At 42.0% G+C, this 20,249-nt stretch overlaps 1 protein-coding gene and 1 long non-coding RNA gene across 2 annotated transcripts in view; one reads left to right on the top strand and one right to left on the bottom strand.

The window, feature by feature from the left end:
* The first annotated feature begins 3,882 nt into the window (after window positions 1–3,882).
* Window positions 3,883–18,621, top strand: LOC124274357. The gene is made up of 3 exons (XR_006897921.1): window positions 3,883–3,958; window positions 7,566–7,571; window positions 18,609–18,621. It is a non-coding gene; the product is annotated as an uncharacterized LOC124274357 (long non-coding RNA).
* Window positions 4,824–20,249, bottom strand: part of LOC124274356 (armadillo-like helical domain-containing protein 3) — a 49,942-nt gene continuing 34,516 nt past the window's right edge. Inside the window, exons 25-27 of the mRNA XM_046709720.1 lie at window positions 18,315–18,393; window positions 17,496–17,612; window positions 4,824–7,647 (exon numbers count right to left, since the gene is read on the bottom strand). Of these exons, the coding sequence (XP_046565676.1) occupies window positions 7,555–7,647; window positions 17,496–17,612; window positions 18,315–18,393 (289 nt within the window). The 3' untranslated portion in view covers window positions 4,824–7,554. The remainder of the gene's footprint in view (window positions 7,648–17,495; window positions 17,613–18,314; window positions 18,394–20,249) is intronic.

Raw genomic sequence — 20,249 nt, 5'->3', positions numbered from 1 at the left:
CGTGAGCCACAGTGCCTAGCAGACGTGCCGTTCTGAAAGTTCTACTTGTGTTTGACTTGTACAGGTCTGGTTATAGAAGACAGTGACAGTGTTGAATTTCCCTCTTTATTCCGTCAGCCAATGCTGGGACCCTTACAGGAGTCTTCCACAAACTCCCGTACACACAGAAGGTACCTTGATTCATGCTTAATACAACCTCATCACTCGTAATTATCTACATCATGAACACTTAAAAACAAACACAATAATCACAGAACTGGCAAAATAGGATGGCAGTTTATGACACAGCAGTATTTGTGAGAGCGGTGGACGTAACCATTTAATATTCTTGGGTAGGGGGCTTGGGGTTTTCGTTAGAGAGGATGCATGTTTTCGGTTACTGCTTTAATACATGCACAGATGGTCAGTGTCTTATCATGTGCATACTGCCACATGCCGTAAAACATACACTACATGGGCTACAAACGTGCTGATCTACAAGGGACTATGTGTCCGCATCAAAACACGACATTCAGGAACAATTATAGGCCTCACATTGAGACCTTGTTATATTCAGGGCTGTTCTACAGAGCGATCATAGGCAAACACATCATAATTCACGTGCACAATCTACACATTAACAAAATAATATCAACTAAATTTCTTGAAAATGTTAACAAAATATCTGTAAACAAAGTAAAACAGTATGATATTAATACAAGTGTTACAGTACAGCTGTTGTTATAATTCTATGATAAATGATACTGGCAGTCATCTTGAAGGTACTGCAGCTCGTATGCGTGTGTGCGTGTGCGCGCGTGTGAGTGTGTGAATTAAAATTTATAGTCACTTCAGCAATATTTCACCCATATTGGTGTGTGTGTGTGTGTGTGTGTGTGTGTGTGTGTGTGTGTGTGCATGCATGCATGCGCATGTGAACGCCAGCATGTGTTGCTTACAATTGCACTCAACATTATTCCAGCTAAATGATGGTGACCAGCAAATAAATGTCTGGACTAGACAATCCAGTGATTGATACCGTGATCAACACTAAATGGTGCCAGGGTACCTTGGTGTCTATAACATTATAGTTTTACACACCTACAAATTTGGCATTGCAAGACTCCTTTTCTGCATTACAGCATCAACCATACATTAAGTTCTCCTTAAAAAATATAAGATTTTATAAATTTTGGGAAATGAAAAAATCCCATTATTAGCAACATAATTGGGGCATCAAGATAACAAAATGCCTTTTTCACTGATAACTATTTATTGGACCTTTCAGTCAGTTTAAAAAAAAGTATTTTTACGTACAGGCCTCATGAGATATCAAGACTTTGACACTATTTATACTAGAATCTATAAAGGCAAAAGAATTTTATGTTTCAAATTCTTCACAAATAGTACCAAAATATTATTTACATAAAACTCGTGACAAACTGTACTGTATTTATAACTATATATATTATATAATTTATTTTAATAGGATTAGAGAAAATGAAATAGATATCCCACACAGGTATTACCATAATGCTGGCCTAGTTAGACATGACAACACCAACAAAAGCACAGACAATTATGTAATTTATCAGACAATTAGAAGACATGAAACCAGGTTCACTCAGATCCACCCCCCACCAACCTTTGGTTTAACCAAATAATCCCCCTACATGAAACACAGTAACAACAGCCTCTTTCCCCTTTACATACAACTCAATATTTGTCAAGGACATCTCAATACTTCATAAGACTAGTTTGTCTAAGTGAACATAAATCAGCTAGAAGGTATGACATAGTTTGCTGATCAAGCCTTGAGCTTCTGTGTAAGATCTCAGGAAGTCTCCAGGCTCCAGAAAGATATACGAAACCAGGAATCAAACTCAAGTCAGAAACATCTTGCAAGTCTCGAGCAATATCATGGCGGGGGGACACCAGAAATGGGCTTCCCCCATTGTACCCATGTGGGGAATCAAACCCGGGTCTTCAGCGTGACCAGCGAACCACTAGGCTATCCCACCACCCCAATAATCAAAAGCTTGTTTTTATTATTAAGTGTTAATACAGAATGCAAATAACTTTGTTAAATAATAGTTGTGATATTTCCTGATTCTATCTGAAGGACTATAATAGCTGCATTGCAAATATTGATACACAGAAAATGTCCGACTTTGTCTACCGTTTTTTACCTGTATATGTTCACGAACTACATTTTCTATAAATGAATGTTGAATATCTCTGATTTTCAGCTTAATTATCACTTTGTGTTAAATCCTGTCACAGCTTTAAACCTTTTGAAAAGAAATCCACTGAGTGCTGTGCAATACTGCCCAAGTTAAATGAAATGTTTGGAAGGAAGCAACTGAGGTTTTCAAAAAATATTGATCGGAATGAAATCACACACTGTGGAGTTGAAATTGCCCTGTTGTCACAATAAAGAGAAGACTGAACGTTTACATGTTATTTATCATACCAGGGATATTGGAAGAAGTCAAGTGCATCTCTCGAAGCTGTTACATGGACACCACATGACCATTCTTCACACAAACACAACCTAACTGTCTGAACAGCTTTACAGAAAATCATTTATCAAGCAGCTGGAATTTTGTTTTTCAGCATCTCATGATTTTTCAATCTTTTTCAGTTTGTAATCTGTGTTATGGGAGAAAAGTGTAACCACGGGACCATCTTCAATGACAGAGGCATTGTGATGTCACTTCATTGTGACATGGTAACAATGATACAGCAATGGTCTGCAAAACAGAGTATAGCATTATAACTGCAGGATATATATCTTGTGGTCTGCAAAACAGTGTGTTGCAATACCATTGCAGGATATCTCCAGTGGATATAATTTTTATCTAATGAATGGTTTTGCCAGCTCTTTGGGATTTCAGATTTGGGTTTCAAGTCAATTAAACAAGGAATTGGTACATTACCAATACTTTGACACCATGATCACAAGGGAAAGACAATATCTTCACATTTCTTAAAACAATTCTACACCTACCTAACTTTCCACAGTGAAAAGGGGTTAATCCAAACTGTGGTGATACACATTAAAACAGGGGTTAATCCACACAGTGGTGATACACAGCCCAGCAGTGGTTAATCCACACTGTGGTGATACACAGTGCAACAGGGGTTAATCCACACTGTCTTGCTACACAGCACAGCACTGGTTAATCCACACTCTGGTGATACACAGCACAGCAGGGGTTAATCCACACTCCCTTGATACACAGCACTGGTTAATCCACACTGTGGTGATACACAGCAGAGAAGGGGTTAATCCATACTGTGGTGATATACAGCACAGAAGGGGTTAATCCACACTGTGGTGATATACAGCACAGCAGGGGTTAATCCACACTGTGCTGATACACAGTACAGCAGGGGTTAATCCACACTGTGGTGATACACAGTACAGAAGGGGTTAAACCACACTGTGGACATACACAACACAGAAGGGGTTAATCCACACTGTGGTGATATACAGCACAGAAGGGGTTAATCCACACTGGTGATATACAGCACAGCAGGGTTTAATCCACACTGTGGTGATACACAGCACAGAAGGGGTTAATCCACACTGTGGTGATACACAGCACAGAAGGGGTTAATCCACACAGTAGTGATACACAGCACAGCAGGATTTAATCCACAGTGGTGATACACAGCACAGAAGGGGTTAATCCACACTGTGGTGATACACAGCACAGAAGGGGTTAATCCACACTGTGGAGATACGCAGCACAGAAGGGGTTAATCCACACAGAGGTGATACGCAGCACAGAAGGGGTTAATCCACACAGAGGTGATACGCAGCAATACATCACTCTCTGATACAAACAAACATTCCTCCAAACAAGACAAAATCAATAGTCAACAGAACACACATCTCTACAAACAACAATCCCATCACAAAGAAAGAAATGTCTATCTTGCATGTGTGATTAAGGCTTGTTTTGCCCAGGGTGTGGTGATGTTAGCAATGTCCAAACTGGACTGACAAGAACAGTAAACCCTGCAGACAAACAATGTGTATATTAACTCATGGACATGGGGAGGGAAGAATTGTGATAGACATGACAACATGGTTCCAGTGACTAGGTCATAATGGCGCTTTCAGAACACGTGACTTACAGTGTATTACAATGTTCACATTTTATTTATTTATTGTGGAGCTAATAGATATCAATACTATGAAGCAAATAAAAATATATATCCTGACGCAAGTATTGTGATTTATCCTATAGCAAATACATCATATGTCATGAAGCAGGCATTATGAATAATAATGAAGTAAGTACTGTGATATATCATAAGGCAAATACTATGATATATCATGGTGAAGGCATTACTACAGACCACGAAACAGGTTCTATGATATATCATGAAGCAAGCATTGCAATAAATCATAACTGACTGACTGAGTTTGGTTTTACGCCGCTTTTAGCAATATTCCAGCAACATCACGGCGGGGGACACCAAAAATGGGCTTCCCACATTGTACCCATGTGGGGATTCGAACCCGGGTCTTCGGTGTGACGAGCCAACGCTTTAACCATTAGGCTACCCCACCGCCCCCAATAAATCATGAAGTACTATGACATATCATGAAACATAGTAGAGTTATACATTATCAAGCAAATACTGAAATATATCATGGTGTTAGTATCATAATATACCTTCAAAAAATCCCATTGATACCTCCAGTTTTGGTTAATAACAGTATTGTAATCTCTGGTAGTATTCTTTCACTGATTACACGATTCGTTTACAGAAACATCTCCATAAAGTCACATAGTTTGAGAAGAATTGAATAAAAGTTGATTTGGAAAGACATTTTTGCACTAGCCCATTACTTAGCAAATTATATGTGCTACATGTATCAACTTTTGATGATGTGTTCAACTCGTGACACATTATTGAAACAATTTGATTGCATGTTTATTCCCTGATCTATCGCGTGGTCAGGTACGTAGAATGTCTTGGAGGATTTCAATATGCATCATGAATATATCAACATGTTAATGCCAGGTACAAACTATCGCATCATTAAATTTACCTTTAATAGAAACTTAAACTCATGCACATTTTGAATAAACAAACCTTGCAATATTTGCATTTATCATACTAAAACAATCACAAACATAAAAAGATGGTATAACTGACGATGACTGTATATATTCCGTGTCATGACCATTTGTCTGGGAGTCATACCATCCATATTCAAGAAACATCTCACCGTCTATTCTATACAAATATACAACAAAATTAAATAGGGATTTGTAACAGAAATGTACATACGTTTTTGATTATATACACATTTACAACAAAACATGCAGTATTATAACATTACAATCTTAGCCCAGCCTACCAAGTTGTCTCATATATACATGCCTGGTATCATCATCATATTGCTCTTATATTGACAAACATTCTTAGATCCTGAGCCCCTAAAATATCCAGATTGAATGCATTTAATTTATCTTCATTTTTACAGAGAATACCATATTAATCCCAAGTTGGCACCAAATTGTCCAAAGTCACTGCCCAGAAAATCCCTTTATAATCTCTTCATTTCCACAATCATATACATTATTGAGGTGAACTGACACAGGTAGGGACTAAAACACAATATCCAATATATACTTATCAAAAGAAGTTAAAGAACAAATGGGCCACCCATGTTCCCTTCTTTACATAAGTTGAGTAGTATATTCAGGGAAAAGCCATCAGCAGAGGACCACACTTGAAATTTGCGGACTATTCCATCTACTGTGAATACAAAACATTTGAAATATCTATCTGAAGACAGCGGTGTTGACTGATAAGATCTCTGGGATAAGAATGAGCAGGTTTACACCACATGGGAGAGAGCTCAGTTATATTACTTGGGCTGGGGGGCCAGAGGGTTTTGTTACACTAGCACACTGAAAATAATTACCCTCCCATGTCCATCTTTATTCATGAGAAGACAAATGCAAACACACTTTATATTTTATCATAAAATGTTTATTCCAATCATACTTCCCCCTATACATATGTGCAGTTTTTATGCCCCTCACCCCCATACCCGGAATTTATGCCATTCTTAGAATTCATAGGGTCTGTACCCATGACCACAAGTTTCAAGTGTGCCCATGTGGACACCAGACTGAGGTGCTTTCGATGACTCCCATGAGACTGACATGTCTTTTAGTCCCCCTTCTGACCCACTCCTACCCCCTCAATTAGAGACAGGCCCCTCTTGTTGTGTGTTGACAAACATCTACCATTTCTGTCTTGGTGGTTCCTTGTGTGCATAATACCCTCCTTCAACAGTTGGTGCCAAATACCCATCTTATCTTCAAAATACTGGGAGTTACCTGTCCTTGAAACAATACAAGTGCAGTTCAATCCCTCTGTTCAGCCACTATACTCCATAACTGCACTAACATGTGTAGACAGATCATATTTGTCACTCTCACAAATACAGTAGAATCTTTATTCACATCATAATTGCACCAAGAAAAACATGATTTCCCAATATCATGTTCACTGTTTAATAACCATACCTTCACAAACCCTCAGTGTCCTGACACAGGTGTGTTCCCCCCGACATTTGGTTTTATAAGCAGCATCAATACATAACGAATACAGTTTATGTGATCTACTTAGTACTTGTATCACAACAGACAATCATAGTGATATAACAATCCTTTCTGCGCCAGTCTTCCTCTGTCTGTTGGGATGAATCAACAAACACCATGTTCCTGATAGAGACCGTGTCCACCATGTCTTCATCTGATGCCACCAGATAATGAAACAGTTTTGGTGAACCTGAAAGCCCAGTTCCATGATTCCACAGAGTTCACAGGCTGATACAGACATGGTTAATATTCCAGTTTCAGCATGAGTCTTTGGGCCGTCCTTGTTTTCCCCATATACATACAGAAGTAAATATGTGTATATCCAACTGATTATATCTATCTGCCTTTGCTGGGCAGTTATATGTCTGGTATGTCCATATGAACTACTTCTTTCCTGGCAGTCTGTGGTATCAACCTTGAGTAGGAATTACAACAGCTGTTGCTGTTATGCACAAATCTTCCCTACTTTCCCCAAGACCGAGTTCCATCAAACCAGAAGAAGATATACAGGTAATCTCAGCTACTTCCGAAGTCCAGCACCTGGACATAGCCACTGATCCTTCTCAAAGCAACACACAGCAGGAACTCCTAAAGGATTTCAAACATCTTGTCCACCAATCAAACGGTAAATTTTCACTGATAACTGTTACCCAGCATATGACTTTGTCCATTAATATGAGGTTTGAAGCTGAAACTAAGCAGCAGCTATGTTTGAATGCAACAGTTTCTTTGGTAGTGAAGAACCATGCATTAATCCCCACAAAAACCAGCATGACGCCCATGGTCCTAGTGAAGGATGCTGTCTAACCCTGTGATAGCCCCAAGGAAGCTTGTAATGCTGTCGTGACAACAAGTAACATGTAATGTCAGGCGACTAGAACCTCTGAACCCACTGCATCTAGACTCTTCCTGCTGCATTTGGAGCCTGGCATCTGTGTTAGGACAGAGTGGACAGTTCGTGGAGGACGTCCTGCTGGTGACCTGCCAGGTTGGACACACCACGTCTCACGTCACAGATGATGAGGCGAACCTGAAACAAGCAAACAGTATCATTCCATCACAAATGGTAAATAATTCCTCTTAAGTACTGTGATCTGATTTCTCTTACTATTGACATAGTTCAAGCAGCCAGTAAGACATGCCTAATTTCTGTGTCAAGATACAGTCTTTGAAGTGGGAGTTGACACCATTATGCTGCAAATGCTGCCCATGCCTGATGGCTGCCAGGGTATCTCCTTGGGCACACCAGGCTGCCAGGGTATCTCCTTGGGCACACCAGGCTGCCAGGGTATCTCCTTGGACACACCAGGCTGCCAGGTGTATCTCCTTGGACACACCAGGCTGCCAGGGTATCTCCTTGGACACACCAGGCTGCCAGGGTATCTCCTTGGACACACCAGGCTGCCAGGGTATCTCCTTGGACACACCAGGCTGCCAGGGTATCTCCTTGGACACACCAGGCTGCCAGGGTATCTCCTTGGACACACCAGGCTGCCAGGGTATCTCCTTGGACACACCAGGCTGCCAGGGTATCTCCTTGGACACACCAGGCTGCCAGGGTATCTCCTTGGACACACCAGGCTGCCAGGGTATCTCCTTGGACACACCAGGCTGCCAGGGTATCTCCTTGGACACACCAGGCTGCCAGGGTATCTCCTTGGACACACCAGGCTGCCAGGGTATCTCCTTGGACACACCAGGCTGCCAGGGTGTATCTCCTTGGACACACCAGGCTGCCAGGGTATCTCCTTGGACACACCAGGCTGCCAGGGGTATCTCCTTGGACACACCAGGCTGCCAGGGTATCTCCTTGGACACACCAGGCTGCCAGGGTATCTCCTTGACACACCAGGCTGCCAGGGTATCTCCTTGGACACACCAGGCTGCCAGGTGTATCTCCTTGGACACACCAGGCTGCCAGGGTATCTCCTTTGGACACACCAGGCTGCCAGGGTATCTCCTTGGACACCAGGCTGCCAGGGTATCTCCTTGGACACACCAGGCTGCCAGGGTATCTCCTTGGACACACCAGGCTGCCAGGGTATCTCCTTGGACACACCAGGTACACAGAAGGAATATAACACATCAGCAAGGCTGCCAGGGTAACTCCTTGGACACACCAGGCTGCTAGGGTATCTCCTTGGACACACCAGGCTGCTAGGGTATCTCCTTGGACACACCAGGCTGCTAGGGTATCTCCTTGGACACACCAGGCTGCCAGGGTATCTCCTTGGACACACCAGGCTGCCAGGGTATCTCCTTGGACACACCAGGCTGCCAGGGGTATCTCCTTGGACACACCAGGCTGCCAGGGTATCTCCTTGGACACACCAGGCTGCCAGGGTATCTCCTTGGACACACCAGGCTGCCAGGGTATCTCCTTGGACACACCAGGCTGCCAGGGTATCTCCTTGGACACACCAGGCTGCCAGGGTATCTCCTTGGACACACCAGGCTGCCAGGGTATCTCCTTGGACACACCAGGCTGCCAGGGTATCTCCTTGGACACACCAGGCTGCCAGGGTATCTCCTTGGACACACCAGGCTGCCAGGGTATCTCCTTGGACACACAAGGCTGCCAGGGTATCTCCTTGAACACACCAGGCTGCCAGGGTATCTCCTTGGACACACCAGGCTGCCAGGGTATCTCCTTGGACACACCAGGCTGCCAGGGTATCTCCTTGAACACACCAGGCTGCCAGGGTATCTCCTTGAACACACCAGGCTGCCAGGGTATCTCCTTGGACACACCAGGCTGCCAGGGTATCTCCTTGGACACACTAGGTACACAGAAGGGATTTTTGTTTGTTGTTTAATGCACTCAGCAATATACCATATGGCAGTGGTCTGTATATGGATCTGGACCAGGCAATCCTGCCATCAATCTCATGAGCATCGATCTATACAAATGGGAACCGATGACATGTGTCAGCCAAGTCAGCCAGCCTGACCACCCGATCCCATCATTCACCTCTTGCGACAAGCATGGGTTACTGAAGACCACTTCTAACCCGGATCTTCATGGGTGGAGACAAGCATGGGTTACTGAAGACCAGTTCTAACCTGGATCTTCACGAGTGAACAAGCATGGGTTACTGAAGACCAGTTCTAACCCGATCTTCAAGACCAGTGGAGACAAGCTTCACGGGTTACTGAAGACCAATTCTAACCCGGATCTTCACGGGTGGAGACAAGCACGGGTTACTGAAGACCAATTCTAACCCGGATCTTCATGTGTACACAAAAGGAATATAACAAATCAGGTTCCAGGAAATAGGCAGTGATGGACAATGTGAAGTTTTTTAAGTGTGGGCAAGAGTGAATAAGTGTGGACTCTGTGGACAACCGAAAATTCCTGATAAGTTTTAACACAGTTACATGTCATAGCAAAAGACTGAAAAGCTGAAATACAAGTGTAAATCTGTGCTTGAGTTAGAGCCTGTTGGACTCTCATGAACAATCCCCAGATGGAACAAAACTTTGACAACCAATTCTAGTTCAAGTCACATTTAATGTTATTGCGCTTCTGACATAAGATCAATGGGCATTCACGAGCCTCAGTTGCCACTCACCATCCTACTCCGATCAAATTACCTCATTAATTATTCAATCATTGAATTATCTGTGGTAGTGTGTTCTCCAGCTTGGTGTGAGCAATATCCGTTAATTCCCCTTCACGGAGTGTCGCCTTCCATGTACACCCCAGATGCTCTTTGATGTCTGTCTGAGGGGACATGGAGGCAGGAGGTCAGGGGAAGCCTTGTCAAGACTGTATGTTCTTGGTCTTGGGGGTGGGGGAAGGGATGTGCAGTGTAGAAGTAGGGGTAGTAATATTAACATTACTATCATTAACAGTGGATATATAATCCTGACTGAAGACAGAGGCTAATCTGGCCTTGAATCCCACTGGAAACAGTTGTAGTGCATCAGTCAAGGCCATGAAATCCAAAGGCCTAACTGGCCCAGAAAATCTAACCTGGCATTGAATTCTAACTGGAAATAACTGTGGTGTTATGGAAACTTAATGGCCTTTTAATCCGAAAATGAAATGGTTTTAATGTGTAAGAGGCCTAACCTGATCACAAAATCAGTTAGATGGCCTCAATCCTAACTGTGACATGTCAGGATGTCATTGTGGCCTAACTTGGCCAGGAATCCTCATGGAAAACTGTGTTTCAGGGGCCTGACCTAAACTTGAGTCCAAACCCAAAACGTGTAGTGTTGCAGGGGCCTAACCTGCCCTTGAATTTCAACTGGACATTGTTATAGTGTGCTTGGACAAAACCTGGCCTTGAATACCAGACGGAAACAGTTATTGTATTTTGGAGACCTAATGCCCTTGAATCAAACAATAAAACAGTTGTAGTGCCTGCAAGAACTAACCTGCCCTTGAATTCTAACAGGGAACAGTTATGTCTTCAGGAAACCTACTGGCCTGAAATGTCCACAGCGTTAGTTTTGGATGGTGCTTTACCAATATGTCTGGGCCAAACTACACTCGGAGGTTACCATAGTTACCAGTCTATTAGGACATACTAGAACAGGGATCAATCTGGAAAACCAAGAAACAGGCGTAAGGAGAGATACAATTCTGCTTTGCAACCCTGTTAATATTGCATAAAAACCTTGAAATTTCTTTACAAACGTTGTCCCAACATGTGCTGGTTATGTGGCAAATGACAAAAGTATTTTCAGCATATACATCCTCGTCAGAACGTATAAATTTGGAAATAATTATTTTTCAAAATTCTCTTGTGTCTATAAACACACCGTCAGAACCCAAAACACTTTCACCATGTTTACAAAATAGGCTATTTATGTAACAGTATTGCAAAACAATTTTGAATGACAAAATTTCAAAGCTGCAGCCAACATCCCGTTATGAACAAATCAATAGCGGAAGCTAATTTAAACATGTTCACAAAAGGAGATGGTGACACAGGAATAGTTTTCTGGAATTAGAATGAACTATTTTAAGGAGACGTAAGTCATTGCACTAGAGCTAGCTGATCCTGTCTGAGAGGGCCGGAGAGAATGGCCAGACCATACCACCAATAAGCCTGACTTTGTCATTTGCATCCCAGAGCAGTCGAGGACTAATCCTCGATCAATATGCGGTAAATCTCATCAAAGCAAACAAAGTGGCAAGTGCTTGGCTCTGGCCGCATTAATGGAGGAAATAAATACAGGTAGTGATACAATAGAGCCAGCGTAACCTCGGAGCCATGGAGGCCTGTGTACTGGGGAAGATTACTGGCCTCTTCGGTGTATAATGTACTCGGAAATATTAACTCTTTACTTAGCTGGGCTCAGATAGGAAACAGGCTGGCTTCAATTGTAAATCCTGTATAATAGCTTGCGGCAAAATACATTTTTTGCTCTAATGGAATTAGAAACTGGAAGACATTAAAGACAGCTACAGTGAAATCTGAATAATATTGAACCATATTAACCAAAAGTCTGGCTTAATGAAGGATGTGAACTCCTAACTGATATGATGACACATGCATTATTAAATGTTCACTGGCTTCCGCTGAAGCCTTTGTCAACAATAGAGTTCCAGGAATATACTGGGAGATAAAAGTTCCAGTTACTTCAATTTTATGACTCACTTAATAATTACTGCTACTTTTATGTTACGGTTAATCTAAGGATATTATATCTAAAGCCACTTTATGGTAGGTGCTGCTCACTGGAATGGCGGGATTCATGAGTAGAAGATTTATTGCTCTAGCAAACACAATAATTTATACTGTGGGTACACATTTGATTTGGATTATAAATTACCTGACAGAGGCTTAAACATTTATGGGTGGAGGGTAAAATTTGTCATTTGGAATTTCCAAATTCATAAGGCTAAACCAGTAACACCATAATTAACTGTGCTGTACCAGCTGTGTAACATCCTCAGTTACATAGTTTCTTGATCATAGTGTGCATCAAAGTATAACAGGTGCCCCTGTCAAGGTGATGCAGTATTTTGTAGAAAAATGCACTAAAGAAACCCAACATGTTCCTTTGTTGAATTCAGGTATAGATAAACAAAAACTAAAAAACTTGTAAATATACAATTGACATTTGAGATAAAACATCACTGTAAATATAATTGACATTTGAGATAAAACATCACTGTAAATATACAATTGACATTTGAGATAAAACATCACTGTAAATATACAATTGACATTTGAGATAAAACATCACTGGAAATATAATTGACATTTGAGATAAAACATCACTGTAAATATACAATTGACATTTGAGATAAAACATCACTGGAAATATACAATTGACATTTGAGATAAAACATCACTGGAAATATACAATTGACATCTGAGATATTACATCACTGTAAATATACAATTGACATTTGAGATAAAACACTGGACATATACAATTGACATTTGAGATAAAACCTCACTAAGATATCATGATCTTCCACGTGTTCTTCTAGGCATTGTTTTAAATGTAAAGTTTGAGATTACTGTGTGGATTTCCTTGTACACTATGCTAGAAATAGCTACCAACTCTGCAAACTTTTTCTCCTAATTCACCAATGGTTTGGTTACAATATACCCAATAGTTTTACGCAGCACTCAGCAATATTCCAGCTATATGGTGGCAGTCTGTAAATACTCGAGTCTGGACCAGTGATCAACAGCATGAGCATCGATCTACGCAATTGGGAACCGATGACATGTGTCAACCAAGCCAGCGAGCCTGACCACCCGATCTTGTTAGTCGACGCTTACGACAAGCATGGGTTACTGAAGGCCCATTCTAACCTAGACCTTCATGGGTCATATATCCTATGAAATAACTGCAAACACTTGATACAATAGAATGGAGAAATATTATCTTAATCGGGAAAAGTATTTATAAATATTGTATACCACAGTAATGAGTAGTGAGTGTGGTAGTTCGGATAAGCTTATCTATTCTCTTGTCACCTAGCATCTGCTCAAGGCACCAATAGCAGTAATCAGACCATAGTTTGTGTTGATAAAGGTGAGCTGGTGCACACCTGATAATTTCACACATGACATGGCTGCATTTATTAGTTTATATATAAACAATGAATTTTTAATAAAATAAATAAAACAGATTAAAGACCAGCCTCTGTATCTACAAGGAAGACCTTAGCACTGTGGGAGTTACGATCACCTTAGTGCTAAGATTACTATGTCGATTGGGACCCTAATGTACAATTAATATTTTCTTCTAACCATACAGTGACCAAACTTCATATTTTTTTACAGATTTGTTTACATTATATTTCTGATGTTTCATCTTCACAGTAATGTCACAGCAAAAACACATGAAAACTAATTATTGATATAATATGTGCACTCTCCTCTATGTAGAGGATGTTTTTTAAGTGTGCACAAAACTCAAGAAAACACAGCCCTGATAACCAGCCCATCTGAACACAGATCACTGCTTGGTGGGTAAAGGCCTGGCTGGTGTACCAGGTGGAATACACACTGACACTCGTATATACACATGGGTTTGAAAAATATATATTGCTAACAGAAATCATTTCTTTGATTATTTTGGTTGACTTTGGCCCTTCTTACACTGCCATGGACACTTGAATGACAAGAAATACTAAATGCCTTGTTCTACAGTTCCAACAGAGTCAGTGATAAAGGTCTCAACAACTTTTATATTCATAGTGGAAAAGAGTCATCACTTCAGGAGGAGTATTGAGCTCTTTAGCTGCTGTTACAGACATGACAAATCTTTATGGATCATCAACTTCTATATTCTACCATGTTTACAATCGTGATGTTTCGGTATAGATTCTTATACCGTTTTCAAACATAACACTATAAGAATCTATACCAAAATGTCGCTATTGTAAAATAAAGAAGTTGATCATCCATAAAGTTTTGTCATCTCTACACCATCAACTTCTGGAATGCCACTCAAACAAATGCTATTACAGATGTTATACAAACGGTCAGTATGTTTCAAAGCAGTCAACCTTTAGCAAGCATGAAGGATTGACACACAGTGATTGATAAATTGATTGATTGATTGATTGAGAGGTCTCATGTATACATCAACATAAAGTCTACATGCAGAGATGCAGTTGTGGAAAATGTTCAAGCAATTTCAGATAAGGCTTTACATATTTCAGCCTGGGGCCCACAGAATTTGAGCGTGGCAAGCAGAAGAATGTCACTTCTACACCATACGCAGTGCATGTAATCAGATAATATGCAGTTTCATATTGAAAGTTTGCCTCTTTCTACTAACTGAGGTTGATCATCCTTTTGTACTTGCCTGGTCAAGATACCACTGTAAGATAACTGTCAGCTTGTATAACACAATGTTTAATAGCAAAGGTCATGGTAAGGAACTGCTGGAACAAATTTCAAGAAATACTGAAAACTCTCAACATTGCTGGGCTTATTCACTGTTGTTGCATAGTGTTGTTCAGTGAGTTGATAGATCACTGAGAGGAGCTTATGCACACACAATGACCCCTAGCGACCCTGTTGCTAGGCATGTTGTCAGGAAGTTGAAGACAACCACTCAAGCAGATTCCTCTCACAGAGGATGCAGCACAAATAGATATAATCAGGCCAAGTGATGACCATCCCTGATGGTTTTGGACACTAAAGACACCATGATCCCCTTAACACCCACGATATAGTGAGTGAGTATGATGATTTTACGCCGCTTTTAGCAATATTCAAGCAATATCGTGGTGAGGGGACACCAGAAATGTACCCATGTGGGGAATCGATCCCGGGTCTTCAGCGTGGCGAGTGAACACTTTAACCACTAGGCTACCCTACCACCCCAACACCCACGAGATAGATATCTGAACTTTGTTTCAAACAAGATGATTAAGTTGACACCAGGTAGCTTGACGCTTTGTTGTGATAATCATTGAATATTGTATAAGTGTTTTATACCTACTGAAAGAGAAATAACTCAACAGTCACCATCAAAAGATGCTGAACAAATTAAAATACACACCATGCTAAATTTAGGACAATTAGCAATCACCTTTATATGAACAGAATTCAGAAAATGATTTAACACACATCCACAGAGACAAGAGGAGACAAACTGGGGTACATATCAACTGCTTGCCTCTGTATATTCAACATATGCGACAGCCATTCAGCATTTATGTGATAGTTGTAATCCCCTCTCTCAAATAAAGTACTGCATAGGCTAATAAACTGAGCAGGGGTAATCAAGCAAAACAGTCTATAATAATGTTAGTCACAGAATAATCACAGAATAATCAGATTACTCTGCCACAAATTTGTTCATTCTCAAGGAGAACACTGGGGCCACAGGGGCCTCCACAGTTGGGAACAGGCAAAGTCCCTAGATCACAGACACTGGAGCCTTAGAGGCCTTCACTGCTGGGAACAGGCACGGGACCTACAGCACAGACACTGGTGCCACAGAGGCCTTTACTGCTGGGGATAGGCACAGGGCCTACAGCACAAACACTGAGGCCTTAGAGGCCTTCACTGCTGGGGATAGGCACAGGGCCTACAGCACAGACACTGGGGCCTTAGAGGCCTTCACTGCTGGGGATAGGCACAGGGCCTACAGCACAGACACTGGTGCCACAGAGGCCTTTACTGCTGGGGATAGGCACAGGGCCTACAGCACAAACACTGGGGCCTTAGAGGCCTTCACTGCTGGGAATAGGCACATGGCCTACAGCACAAACACTGGGGCCTTAGAGGCCTTCACTGCTGGGGATAGGCACGGGGCCTACAGCACAGACACTGGGGCCATAGAGGCCTTCACTGCTGGAGACAGGCACGGGGCCTACAGCACAGACACTGGTGCCACAAAGGCCTTCACTGCTGGGAATAGGCACAGGGCCTACAGCACAGACACTGGTGCCACAGAGGCCTTTACTGCTGGGGATAGGCACAGGGCCTGCAGCACAAACACTGGGGCCTTAGAGGCCTTCACTGCTGGGAATAGGCACAGGGCCAACAGCACAGACACTGGTGCCACAGAGGCCTTAAATGCTGACGATAGGCATGGGGCCTACAGCACAGACAATGGTGCCAGATAGGCTTTCACTGTTGGGAATAGGCACAGGGTCTACAGCACAGACACTGGTACCACAGAGGCCTTCACTGCTGGGAATAGGCACGGGGTCTACAGCACAGACACTGGTGCCACAGAGGCCTTCACTGCTAGAGATAGGCACAGGGCCTACAGCACAGACACTGGTGCCACAGAGGCCTTCACTGCTGGGGATAGGCACAGGGCCTACAGCACAGACACTGGTGCCAGATAGGCTTTCACTGTTGGGGATAGGCACAGGGCCCACAGCACAGACATTGGTGCCAGATAGGCTTCCACTGTTGGGGATAGGCACGGGGCCTACAGTACAGACACTGGGGTCATAGAGGCCTTCACTGCTGGGAATAGGCACAGGGCCTACAGCACAGACACTGGTGCCAGAGAGGCTATCACTGCTGGGAATAGGCACAGGGCCTACAGCACAGACACTGGTGCCAGAGTGGCCTTCACTGCTGGGGATAGGCACAGGGCCTACAGCACAGACACTGGGGCCAGATAGGCCTTCACTGCTGGGGATAGGCAGGGGCCTACAGCACAGACACTGGGGCCATAGAGGGTCTAATTGGCCTTCACTGGTGGAGACAGAAATGATTTTGGTGTGAGAGAGGCCTCCACTTCTGGACAACATATACAGGACAGATTGTGTTATCTCAGTGGGCTAGTACTTGGCTTACTGCCTTGTACATGTGAAGTGTGTACAATGATCTCTTCAACAAGATCCTTAAAATGCAACAGGCTTAAGACTATCACAACATTTCAATCACATGATACACCGACTGAGAGTATGTCTCTTTCACTTACCAGCTGTGTGAAGAAGCCAGTCTCTTTTGGTTTCTCGGAGTACCTCTCATACTGATCCAGACTGTCCTGTAGTTTGAGAGTCAGCGTGTCATAGTTGCTCTTCACAACCTCCAACACCTGGAACAGCACAACGGCAATGTCAAGGTCAGCAACATGGTGGAGAGTAGTCATGATAATAACTATCCTTGTTTACTACCCTTTGTTGTGAAACAAGCTATCTCTACTACCTATTTGTTAGCTTCAGTCATGTGTCTCAAAGATATCATTTGTTACATTTCACCGCTTTCAGAAAGGCCTTTGTATTTCATAGCTTTCAACCAAGGGAGTAATGCCAATTTCCACTTGTCAGAGGGGTACGGAAAGTATGTGATCTAGATTACAAGCTGCCAGACTTCCATATTGTAGAAGTCTCGGTGGCTGCATGGGTTAGATGGCCGATTTTGTGTGCTGGCGATTTGGTGCCTCAGGGACTCAACCCCATGTATAACATTGTTAGACACAGGGCACTGGTTATCATGTTTTTAATACTTAATATCCATATCTCCTGGGCTTATTCCATGCAAACAGATGACTTATCATTCCTGAATCTATATCACATTACTTAACTCTGAAACAAAGGTTTATGTGGCTCACGTACAATGACAAACATTTAGAACATAAGTTTTCATAAAGAAATCACAAACAATCGACTTGTATATTTCTCTGCAGATTTTCTTTGGCTATTCAGGTAAGCAATTAATAACATATATTTAGGTGATGTTCTTTTATACATAAGCCTTCAGAAACAGCTTATCACTGACAGGGAGATGTTATAGTTACCTGCTCCTCTGTGAGGGAGGACAAATGGTTGGCTGCTGCCCAGGAATCTACTTTTGGTGTAAAGTGGTTGATGATGGCTCTGAAGTAAAACAAGAATCATCGGTCATTCCAACACGATCAGCTATTTCGGAAACAATGTGTCTAAGTAGCAGGTGTGTCTAAGTAACAAGTGTGTCTAAGTAACAGGTGTGTCTAAGTAACAAGTGTCTCAAGTAACAGGTATGTCTAAGTAGCAGGTGTGTCTAAGTAACAAGTGTGTCTAAGTAACAGGTGTGTAACAGGTGTGTGTCTAAGTAACAAGTGTGTAAGTAACAGGTGTGTCTAAGTAACAGGTGTGTCTAAGTGACAAGTGGGTCTAAGTAACAGGTGTGTCTAAGTAACAGGTGTGTCTAAGTGACAAGTGTGTCTAAGTAACAGGTGTGTCTAAGTCTAAAGTAACAGGTGTGTCTAAGTAACAGGTGTGTCTAAGTAACAAGTGTGTCTAAGTAACAGGTGTGTCTAAGTAACAGGTGTGTCTAAGTAACAGGTGTGTCTAAGTAACAGGTGTGTCTAAGTAACAGGTGTGTCTAAGTAACAGGTGTGTAACAGGTGTGTCTAAGTAACAGGTGTGTCTAAGTGACAGGTGTGTCTAAGTTACAGGTGTGTCTAAGTAACAGGTGTGTCTAAGTAACAGGTGTGTCTAAGTAACAGGTGTGTCTAAGTATACAGGTGTGTCTAAGTAACAGGTGTGTCTAAGTAACAGGTGTGTCTAAGTAACAGGTGTGTCTAAGTAACAGGTGTGTCTAAGTGTGTCTAAGTAACAGGTGTGTCTAAGTAACAGGTGTGTCTAAGTTACAGGTGTGTCTAAGTAACAGGTGTGTCTAAGTAACAGGTGTGTCTAAGTAACAGGTGTGTCTAAGTAACAGGTGTGTCTAAGTAACAAATGTGTGTAAGTAACAGGTGTGTCTGGTTCTGTATCATGTATGGGGGAAGCAATATCATAAATGTTTCTGTTTCATTTCTTCAGTGTTGCAGTTGGTTCTATTACACAGGCTAATGATGGGGTAGCCTAGTGGTTACAGCACTCATTCATCACACCTAAGTCTGGGGTTCGGTTCCCCTCATGGGTACAATGTGTGAAGCCCATTTCTGGTGTCTCTCATATGATGATATTGCTGAATATTGCTGAATATTGCTACAAGCATAAAACCCAACTCACTCTTCCACAGCCTGGTATTGTATCCACAACCTTTCAGTATCAATCTTCAACAGTCTCTTTTTGTTTAACGATATATCATATGATAGCAACCTGTACATAATTGAGTCAGGACACAATACACTGCTGATTCATATTATGACCTATGCAATCAGGATATGACACACAATCTTAGATGAGATGGAATATATATGACTGCTGTCTTAAACCATCTCATTAATCTTCTTGTGAAGTTACCTCATTTGTAACACTGACAAACCATTCTCAAGATCAGCAAATACTGTGGTAGATATTGACAGCAAATAATTCCTTTTGTGTTTACATTAGAAACGGAAGTTGAATTCCATGCCAAGGCTGTTTTTATCACATGCAAAAACTGAACTGAGACTGATGTCAGCTCCTGAGATAAAAACTCAGCCATGTTTTGATTGAGTTTGTTTGGTGAAAGCAACTCAGCTGAGCCAAAACCTCAGTTTGAATAAACACTCTAGAAATCAGAGCCAGATATTTTAGTGACAGTATTTTGTCAACATGGCAGCAAAGAAGTGATAAGAGAATGAAATTGAAGCGTGTGGTTGTGGTTTAACATCAGCAGCAATATTCCAGCTACATCGAAGTCTGTAAATAGTAAATAATCCAATCTGGACCACACATGATGATATCACAAATATTGATGTATGAAATCAGGTTACAATGACATGCATCTGCCAAGAACAACATGCAAACATCCATGACAATCA

Source organism: Haliotis rubra, unplaced genomic scaffold, assembly GCF_003918875.1.
Source record: "Haliotis rubra isolate DU_JTF1 unplaced genomic scaffold, ASM391887v1 Scf19, whole genome shotgun sequence".
Taxonomy (NCBI): Eukaryota; Metazoa; Mollusca; class Gastropoda; order Lepetellida; family Haliotidae; genus Haliotis; species Haliotis rubra.
The sequence above is the reverse complement of the archived record's forward strand: the minus strand, read 5'-3'. Positions and strand labels throughout refer to the sequence as shown.